We start from the raw sequence: 11520 nt of genomic DNA on the forward strand, positions 1-11520 counted from the left end.
GTATTGATTAACTCTTTCGAAATCAAGGTGTATTCTTTTTAGGAAAACAGCAAAGTCATTATTCCAAGGTGAATATCACTAAAACAGTAACAACAAACAAAACTAAAGAAGGAGCCATATGTAGAATCTACAGGTCCCTGAAAAGTTTCTGGCCTGCCTCTTAGATTTGTAGCTGATTCCCATAAAACTGCATAAACAACTTTCTGGTGAAAATTAAGATTATTTCTCCTAATGTTTTGCTACTGAACCAGATCTTTATAAATTCAAGAATATGGTTATGATTTATCGGACTACATCCATTGGGGTTCAGGAAATAGAATGCACAAGTATAATCTCTCCTCAAACCGGCTTGCCAACCAGCAGTATTGGTGTCAACTGGGTACTTGTTAGATATGCAGAATCTTGGGCCCCACCATAGATATCCTGAGTCAGAATCTGCATTTTAACAAGATCCCTAGAGGGTCTGTGTACACATTGAAGCCTGAGAAACACTGCTTTAAAAGATCTAACAGCTAAATTCTCCAACCAGGTGTTGGACAGCAGCTTTCATAAAGCTACAGACATTAACCACTCAGTGGTTTTGTAGAAAGAAGAAAAAAAAATTTTTTGGTCCACATGAAGGTTCTTATGCAATATAATTTAACTGTGCATTATGTAGCCTAAGGGAGACTATCTCTGGTGTGACTGGCATCCACACATAACATTTTCAGGGTGACCTTGGGGGATATCCAAGAAAGCAGACACAAAAATTGATGCTTCGAAGAGAGAAAGGGAAAGGCTTTTTTGTTTGCTAGTTGTTTTCTTGGAACACAATATGAAGAATCAGGCAGAAGGCAGACTTAACATTGTCTACAGTGAAAACATAGCATTACCTGCAGAATTTCTCAGCACACTTAATTCTTTTTCCAAATTTTCTAAGGTTTGTTGATCCACAATGTTGTCTAAGGAAGGCTCGTTGTGGTCAGTAATATCAATATATTCAATTTCTGAAATTTCAGAAGCAGCTCTAGATAATGATCGGGCACTTGTACTTCTTGATGGAGGGTGAGAGAAGGAATGGCAGCTGGTGCTTCTTTTAACAGAGATGGAAAGTGGTAAATATGCTGTTGAAGGTCTCTGTGATGTCTGGCCTAAAATGAAAAATAAAACTTTTCAAATCAATTGTTTTAAAATTCTAAATGAGTGCTTAAAAATACAAACTACCAGTCCCCCAAATTTAGAGCAGTTAAGTACGTGCAACAGAGTTTATAAAAAAATGAACTTTGATTATCATCCATCTGATTTACCACAATTTGCTAATCCCAAATTACTTTTCCTATGTCATAAAGAACATTTCTGGGTTATTTTCCTCCAATTTTTTCTGCATTTGGAAAAAGATAAACTAATTTTAATACTAACTAAAGTAAAACATCTGTAAACTAAGTCAACACCCAATCTTATAAGCTATCCCAACTGCAGTACCGTGTTTCTTAAATTCTAGCATAATACCTCACTGTGCCTTGTAAGAGAAAAAATCCACAGGATAAAAATGGTACCACTTCCTAGTGAACCAATTTTACTTGATGGAGTGTAATTTATTCTTATATTAAAACAAATATGGAGACAAAATAGTCTAGAACATATATTTTTTTAAAAAAACCATAGATTTTAAAGAAATTGAGATTACATTTCTCATTTTCCTAAATATGAGTTCACTCTCTACTTCTTTATAAGGCATCTCTGTGGAAAAGTTCCAGAAGCACAGATCTCAGTTAGGTTATTATTTTGTCCTATTAGGGCAGTCACCACTTGATCTTGATATGTTTGAAAGGTTGATTTAACAGAGTTCTGCAACTTGTGCATTTCTTTTGTAGTAGGAAAAAAATCCCTTCAAATCTTATTCTAATGCAACAGAATTTAAAATTTGGCATTGTTCCAAGATTTTTTAATAAAGAGAATTTTCAAGGTACAAATTTAGAAATGCATAGCACAGGTAACACTTTAAATGTACTGATTCATTGTTCTAATTTAGATAAATATTTATATTAAATATAAATGATTTATATTATAAGCTTGAATTCCCTTAACACAAATTGGCTTTGTGTAAAATATGGAATTCTTTAGAGAAATGCTATTGTCATTATCATAAAAATTACAATTTGACTGAACAAATGCCATATAGCATTATGCCAAATCTATTGACTCAAAGGAAAATGTAAAATTCAGAAGAGTAGCTACAGGCAGTTGTCATGTATTAAACATTTAATGACTATTGAGTTAGTCTTTTTTTTTTTTAACTTTAAAGATCTACTTTGAATGTAGCTTGTAACCTAAGAAGAATCTTAATGCAGTACGTAATTATTTAAGCAATTAAAACTGACTAAGGTAAGTCCCAAAGGGCACTAATTTTAATGAACATTTCAGAAATCAATTTTGAAAACAATTTTTGTTGGAATGAAATTATGAATAAATTAAAATAAGATCCTGACCTTTTGTATCTGTTTGTGCTCAGAGACAATTCTGAAGAAAAATAACTGACAAAAAAAATGTGCTTATGTTTTAAGAAAAACGAATGTAAATATCTTTAAGAATTATTTTAATGGCAAGTATTTGGAAATGATTTCCCCTTTTACCTGTAGCATGTAAAGAATCAATGATTTATTCATAACTATCAAGCAAAGCAAACTTGCAATTCCTGCATAATGAAGCAGTAAAAGGAACAGCAATATAGAAGAATAAGAAAATGAGTGTAATAGTAATTCAACTATATGAATCAAAAGTTCTATAGCTATAGAGAAAGCCACTCTTCTATCTGTATTGTGCTATGACTCAGACAAGTAAAATTTAAAAACATTTAGAACACTTACTAAAATAAAACAAACAAAAGATATTAGCAAGAACTGGACTTCTGTCAACACAAAAATAAGAGGTAAGAAAATTTTAACATAATGTGGATGTCCATCAGAAAATTCAGAAGAGTACATATACTTGCTGAACTCTTATAACATCTGGTGGCCACAGTATTTGAAGTTAATTGATCCCAATTGAGGGGAAAAAAGTACATAAGGGATGGATCAGACTTATGCTTAGCACATGGCAAAGAGACAGACCATCTTTCTTAATGGAAATTCGTTCAAAATGTAATTTAGAGTAACCAAAACATAAAAGAGACAGAAGATACTCCAATTTGGTCCTTGAATTAATTTATTTATTTTACTCATGTAGGTGATTATTCATTCTCTCTAATGTTCATTGTATAAACTTATTAATGCTATTGCTAGGGTTAAGATCTAAACTGCAGTTAAGACTGGCACTAATGAGAAATGCCACTATTGAAGGGATCATTCTATAATTTTTTTCAAAGTCCAGTTTATAGATTATAAACACAAGAAATTACTTTAGGAGTAATTTTTGCCATCACTGGCAATGTAATCTTAGGAAATTATAGGTTAACACTGATCACAGTAATACTCTAAATATATTACAAAAGAAATTGTCCTTGATATTAGCTAAAGAAAATGTGCTCTGTGATTACTAATGAAACCATGCCATATATTGGAAATATGAAATAGAAGGGTGTCTTTGGGTTATATTAATGGGCACAAGAATGCTGATAAAATATGAAAAATGAATCACTCACTGAATAGTACTTAATACAACAATTGTTGTTGCTGTTCTAATTTTAATTAGAATTAATGATGCATAATCAGAGCAACATGCATTTTGCATAGTATTTCAATAACAAATACCATTCTGATCAAAGGACCCAATATTTTATTCTTGAAAAAAATGGCAAAACATTATTGTCTATCGATATTCTTGCTCCACTGTGTAAATTACTGAGAATTTATACATAAAAAATAGAAATGTATTCTCTAAATTCTTGAAACATATATGTAAATCTTATTCAGCAGCATGGTTTAGTAAAAAAGAAATGCTAAACTGGGAAGCGAGAACTTTATTGTCTAATCTCACTGAATTAGAAATCAGCTTGTGACCTGAGACAGGAAAATTCATATTTCACAAGTAAAATTAAGGAGTTGGACAGAATGATGTCTTAAATCCCCTCCACCTCTGTGAATCTATAAATTAGCACCCAATCCAATTCGATTATAAAATATTTATCAAATCCTGAAACTGCCAGGCACTGTCAAGATCCAGGTATTTGAAAGTGAATCAAAAGAAACCATCAACAAAACAAAGAGGTAACCAACTAAACGGGAGAAGATATTTGCAAACAACACCTCTGATAAGGGCCTAAAATCCAAAACATATAAATAGCTCATACAACTCAACAACAAAATAATAAACAATCCAATAAAAAAAAATGGGCAGAGGACCTGAACAGACATTTCTCCCAAGAAGACATACATATGGCCAACAGACATGAAAAGATGTTCAATTTCACTAGCTATTAGAGAAATGAAAATCAAAGCCATAATGAGATACCCCCTCACACCTGTAAGAATGGCTATCATCAACAAGACAGGTGACAAAAAGTGTTGGAGAGGTTGCAGGGCTGGGGCAAGGAGAGGAATCCCCATACACTGCTGGTGGGAATGTAAATTGGTACAGCCACTGTGAAAAACAGTAGGGAGTTTCCTCAAAAAATTAAGAATAGAATTACCATATGACCCATCAATGTCTCTTCTGGGTGTCTCCCCAAAAAATTTGAAAACATTCATCTGTAAAGATATATGCACCCTGATTTTCACTGCAGCACTATTCACAGCAGCCAAGACATAAAAACAACTGAAGTGTCCTTCAGTAGATGATTGGATAAAGACGATGTGGTACATATATACAATGGAATATTACTCAGCCATAGGTAAAGATGAAATACTGACATTGTGACAACATGGATGGATCTTGAGATAATGCTAAGTGAAATAAGTCAGACAAAAAAGTTGAGAACCACATGATTTCACTCATATGTGAGATATAAAACTGAAAGCAACAAACAAGACAAAAAACTCATAGACACAGACAACAGTTGGTGGTTATCAGAGGAAAAAAGGGAAGGGAAAAGGTAGATAAGAGTAAAGAGGATCAAATATATGGTGACAGAAGGAGATTTGACTTTGAGTGGTGATCGCACAATGCAATATACAGATGATGTATTACTGAAATGTATACTTGAAACCTATATAATTTTATTATCTAATGTTGCCCCAATAAATTTAATTTAAAAAAAGTGAATGAGACATTACCTCTACCCTCAAATAGTACTCCAAACTAATACAGAGTCTTGTTTTCCTGCTTTCCTCATTCAGAAACACTTCCTAAGTGCTTACAGTGTACCAGGCCCTGTTCCATCACAAAGTATGCACCAATGAACAAGACTGGCGAGGCCATTGCTTTCTTTCCAACTAACGGTGGGGTAAGCAGAAAATAAACAAGTAAATAAAAATAATTTCATTTCATGACATATTCTATATGAAACATAAAAGAAGGTAAATGTGATTAAGGGACTCAAGAGACCAGCATTAAATAGAGTGCTCTGAGACGGCCTCTCTAAGGAGATAGCATGTGGGCTGAGGCTGAACAATGGAAAATAATCAATCATATAAAAAAGGATGTGGAGATGAAAGTAAAGGCTTCAGAGCATCCTGGGTCAGAGAAAAGAGCTAACTTTAAAGCTAAGAGTAAGGTAGGGGTATGATATGTCTAAGAACATAAAGAAAGCCAGTGGGGCTGCAATGTGGGAGAAGCTGCGGGGCCAACACAGGTACTGTTGTGTGATGCATACAAGAAACTGTGAGATGCTTTTAAGCAGATTGACATAGTAAAATTTATGGTTTAAGTTTATGGAAAATATGACTCACTTTCTATAAATTATAAACAATTTTATGACTATGAATATAAACAGTTCACTCACTGACTATAAATAGTAAAATGTGATGGAAATTAATCATAGCAACATGTTTTGTAGAGAGGCAGAAATGAATCTTGGGGAGACAAGTGAAAGATAATGGACAGCTGGCTTGGGTTCATCTTGAACAATAAAGATTTGGGATAGATTTTAGAGGCGAAATCAGCAGGACCCAGCGATGAAGAGGATGTGGTGGGTGAGACAGTCAAAATGACTATATGACTCCCAGGTTTCAGACTTATCAATGTTTGAATGACGCTGCCATTTACAGAGATATTTCAGCAGGGGGTGGGTAGAATCAATGGCCTTGCTGCTAAACACACATGTATCTTCATACCTATTATGTTTTTACATTCACAAATTTTAAAAAAACTCTTACAGAAATAGGAATTTCTTTATATACAGACATCGGTAAAAGATTTCCACAAATTACGGCATATCCAGGAAATTTTTATTTTATTTCAGGCCACTGAGATAAAGCCATTTCTGTCCATAAAGCTCTTAACTGGTAAATCTTATGAATTCTTCAAGATTCAACTGAAATGTCACCTACTCTCTAACATCTAGCATATCTATACTTTTCAGTGGCAAAGCAACTATTTCATCATCTCCATTTCTAAAAGACTGCATATGTACCTACTTGTATTGTAACTGATCACATGTACTATTATTAATTATATGTCAATCTCCAAAAGTATGTTAGAGTCCTTTCACCAAACTTGTATATAGTATAATTTATGTGTTTATACATCTATATAGCAGTTTTCTCAATGTATGATTTTTGGATTACTTCATGAACATAACAAGGAGTTGTTGATAAAATAAACACAAATTCATGGACCTTATCTCAGCCTTAATGAATCAGAATCTCTAAGAGTGAGGTCAAGAAAGCCACATTACAACAGGTTTCCCAGCTGATTACACTCACAGGGATATTTGAAAACTTGTGCACTGGACTCCAAGCTCTCACACTAAGGAATGAGGGCTCATTTTGTATCATCAGTGTCTGCGAGTACCTGGACTAAAGGTCACAAATGTCTTTTATAGCAATTTATTAATTTCAATCGACCATTTTAAATTAATACTTAAAGGCATTTGGCTACTTATTTATAAAGATTTGTCTTAGTATGTATATATGTGAATTTGTTTTCATCAATATACAGTGACTTAAAACAATTCCTTTGACTGCCTCAGAAGGAAGCAACCAGAAATTTTGAAGCTGCTCTAGATCTTGATATGAGAATAGGTACCTAACTACAGAGCCAAAAAACATTTATCATAGATGGACAGTTTTTCCACTAAAAAAAATCTTTTGTATCTGACAGTTTTGCAACATAAATGTATATGGAAAGCATCTAGTCTAGCCAAGGAGCTTTAATCATACGATTTAGGGCAAGGGAGACATATAAATCTTAAATATCTGGACAAATCATATGTAATTAAATTTCTGGCTTGAAGATGGCCTTCAAACAAAGGCAAAGAGCCCCCTTTGTCAAATGTCCCTCCTACATTGTGAGCTCCAGAAGATAGGAAACATGACTTATGTATCCCTTTTCCCCCAGAGCCCAGCACAATGCCAAGATATTCAACATATCTGTGTTGAATTAACTTAATTTATTAGTCATCTATTGCAACTTCATATGAAATTCAACCAAAGCAAACCTACTTTAGCAAGTATTATTGGATAACAATAATGACCTAATAATAATACTGATTATAATGATGTCAAAATTCTCTGCATATACTCACTAGGAAAATATTACAATGAACATGCAACATGTCAAAATAGTTATCCTATAGAAAATCTTGCAAACATTTTGGTTAGAGAATGGAGTTAATGAATTAAATCAATATCCCAGGGTTAACACATTCAGCATTAGATTTAGAACGGAGGTGTCTCACCCACCGCTACAAATAGCGATCTTAACCTAAGCCATTCATGTCATAAACGGCTATGTCTGATCATCACATCCAGTGAGAAGTACACAAAACCTAGCATAAAAACAGTTTCCTGAGAGTGTAATGAAATCGAGTATGTATTTACAAGGATTGTTCAAAATACATACTATATCTTGAGTTACATTTTTAAAATATTATTCTCTAATACATTGCTCCAGAAAATAAGACGATAATTCAGGTTTTTTTAGAGAAATGATGACTATTCTAGTTTTTTGTTGTTGTTGTGGTAGTGGTGTGGTGTGATGTGGTGTGGTTTTGGAAGAAAAATCCAGGGCAGTTTAATGAAAATGATTAAGTTTAAATTATAAAACTGCAAAAATTAATTTTCAGGTGTCTAGTAAAATGCTAAAAAGACAAACTAATAGACAAAGTGGGCCACCAACAGGGCACTGCGGTCTGACAGTCCATCTTACCATTCTTTTGCTGGGTTCTACTTGATGGAGGGTTCTGGGCATTCTGCAGAACACCCGAGGCAACTGCATTGTCAGCATATGTACTTATGCTGTGGTCTGGGATCCAGTCTCTGTCTCCTGAGAGAAAAATGGTAAAATAATAGAAATTTTTAAAAGGAGAGAAATTCATGTTGTTGCTTTATTAGATTTATTGTCTTACTAGATAATATTTAGCTACATAGGGAACATTTATAACAGCGTGGTATATATTACAAAAGAAAATCTCATAGTTATACAATAAAAACCATTAGGTTCACGCAGCTTGATAAAAAAAATAAACTCTAAATTACAAAGATATTACACACAGAGGTTTGAAGAGAAATAAGTATTTTTAACTGTATATAACAGTATGACATAGAGTATAATAGTTTGTATATGAATAAACACATTTGAATACATAGGAAATCTAAGAATATAGGTGACGCCAAAACATAGTATCAAAAGGAAATTACAGATATATCTCAGAATTCTCACAGATCCTGAGATTTTGAGATTTGTTTTTAATATGGCATTTAAGAATCATCATACAACACTTAACAGTTAATATAGTAATTCAAAGAACAGTTTAGTAAGGGCTACATTTCTAAATGCTAAACATAATCTCTCCCCAGTCTCATTAGTCATGTTCTCTCTCATTCTGATAGTAGCCTTCAATATAAATATGTGGCAACTCACACAAGGTTAATAATTTCAACTGGAGAAGAATAAAATTATTCTATTCATTGAACAGAATTGCCCAGTATTTTACAAGATGAGGATGAACTGTTTTAAAAAATGTGTCAGAAAATTGTTAGGTTGGTCCACAGGCCATCTGATTTCATATCTGAATTTACCTGCAGCTGTAATCTTAGTACTGGAATAGCTGCATTCTACACTAGGAGAAGGAAGTAAGTTGAGTATTTCATTCTTATCAAAAACAAAGAATCTTTCAAGTCCTTGATATTTTTCAGTTACAGGCTTACTTCTGAGGGCTATTTCTTGTAACAACTAGAAAACAAAATATTCAACAAAATTAAGTTTGTTTCATCTCATCAACACCAAACAGCACAATTCATTCATTGAGCACCTACATGTTCTTGGCACAGATTCTGCCCTCATCAAGTTTAAGTCCTAGTGGTGGAGACATAAATAACAACACAACATGTATATGTAGTAAGTTCTGAGAAATGTAGTAACCGCAATTACAGTAATTATCTGAAAGTTGCCATCAATCCAAGAAGCACAGAAGTTCATGAAACAAAATAGTTTTCTTTTCTCCTTTCTTTCCTCAACACTTTTGCACATACATTACTCTGGAAAACAGAATTTCTCTCATATGCTGTGCTCTTGAATTAGTGTCTTTGTTTATACATAAAATGATTTCAAAGATGAAAGTAAAATATCAATGGGGATAAATCTGATTCAACCACGGTCATAGACAAAATCAAAGTTAACAAAATACTCATCGTGAAGCAAATATACATATAGGGAACTAAGGCAAGAACAAGCTACGTAACTTGAGTTTATATAGCTAGAAACTAGCAGACATGGGTTTGGAATATAGGTCTGGATATTTTGATGCATAGACTTATTTCATCACCCTATGAATTCATTTTTTAGATATATTTTCATCCTAGGGCAGAGCATAAATGGGATTTTAAAAAATCCATGAGTCTGGTAGGAAACAGATCAGAGATTCAGAAGTGAGAGCTCTAGATGGGCTTAAAATATAATCAGAGTGCCTATCAGTATTGTAAAGTTCCCTAATGGATCTAATTAATGCCCAAATGCAGTCTGTTCAAGGTGGTAACCAACAAAAAGAAAATTATTATAACTTTATTCAAATTTATAAATCATGTAAATGATAAAATATTACAAAACCAAGGTTTTGTAATTATCTCCTTCAAAGACAAGTCCAAGTCTGCACTACTCACAAACAGCTTAACTGACTCTCCCAGGCCCTGAAACCAATTTACAGAACGCTTTCAGCTCTAATGGAGCTCATATTTGGATTAGACAATTGCAAATCTGGAAGGGTTTTTTAAAGCCTTGGTGGACAGATAAGAGCAGTAAGAATGGGTCTGTTTTTCCCAAACTCACAAAGTTAACTATTAGTAGTTTGAGAAGCAGAGCCAAGAGCCCTTGCCTAGTCCATGTTCTTTCTGCCACCTCACCCTACCCCACTGCTACTGCTCCACTTAATTCCATAGGTGGTTCCACCTTTATGAAAAACTTGATTTTTGAAACTGAAGTGCAAAATGAACTGTCTTACTCTATTTGGAAATCAAGTAAGACTGCTGCTAAAAATTATCCCTCCTGCTCACTCTTGAATTTTTTACAGAAGCACAACAGATTTCTAAGCAGTTCCTGCTCAGAAATGGCTTATACTAGGAAAGGAGGAGAATAAAAACAGTTTGTATGTAGTCATTAGGAATGAAAAGAAAGTAGATTCTACCACTATTTACCACATTTTTTTATAACAGTAGCATAACGGATCAAAATATGAGTAGTTTTTCAACATTTCATGTTTAATTATGAAATCCTTTTAATATGTAGGTATGTATGACACGTAATACAATCTGATCACACAATTTGATATCAGTAATTTAAAAAATTTGCTACAGATTTCTACAGCAAATTTGTGTGTGTGTCTGAGAGAGAGAGAGAGAGAGAGAGAGAGAGAGAGAGAGAGAGAGAGAGAAAGAAAATGAATACCAAATGCTTTTTAATAGGTTACAGAAGATAATATCTCTCACTAGGACAAGTCAGGCAGGCTTACACCAAATATAAAAGAATTCGGTTTCATATGCTCAGGATTCCTCTCCTGTAACACAGCACACTACGTGTGCAGGTGGCACCTTGCCCTCTTCATGATGCCCTGTGGAAACTATAAAATTAGAGTTCTTGTTTGTTCTCTTTGCAGAAATTCAATCTATAATCAACTGTTTTCTTCATTGGGAGATGGAGAAGAGTAGCTCATCTGCAGTGGGGCTTTATTTGGGGGGATCTTTTATTGACTAAGTTATAGAAATTTCTTTCTAGAAGATATTGGGATTCACTTTTGCCAGACATATCAGGGTATCAATAGATATGGATCAACATTAATGTTAATTTTGTGGCTTGGAGATTCCAAGCAAGAAATGTACATTCGGACTCTAAACCTATGCTAAGTAAAAATCCACGGTTTCTGTTTCCAAGTTAGATATTTTATTGACCTGGTCCAGATCCCCACAGAAATCAGTTTCCTTTTATTTTCTTGCATCTGTCAATATGTCTCCT

General features: G+C 33.7%; 1 protein-coding gene across 1 annotated transcript in view; it reads right to left on the reverse strand.

Annotated features, from left to right (window-relative positions):
- Positions 1-11520, reverse strand: part of ZBBX (zinc finger B-box domain containing) — a 94680-nt gene that overhangs the window by 11017 nt on the left and 72143 nt on the right. Inside the window, exons 16-18 of the mRNA XM_006910801.2 lie at positions 9096-9249; positions 8224-8340; positions 873-1130 (exon numbers count right to left, since the gene is read on the reverse strand). Of these exons, the coding sequence (XP_006910863.1) occupies positions 873-1130; positions 8224-8340; positions 9096-9249 (529 nt within the window). The remainder of the gene's footprint in view (positions 1-872; positions 1131-8223; positions 8341-9095; positions 9250-11520) is intronic.

This window comes from Pteropus alecto, unplaced genomic scaffold (assembly GCF_000325575.1).
Source record: "Pteropus alecto unplaced genomic scaffold, ASM32557v1 scaffold33, whole genome shotgun sequence".
NCBI lineage: Eukaryota > Metazoa > Chordata > Mammalia > Chiroptera > Pteropodidae > Pteropus > Pteropus alecto.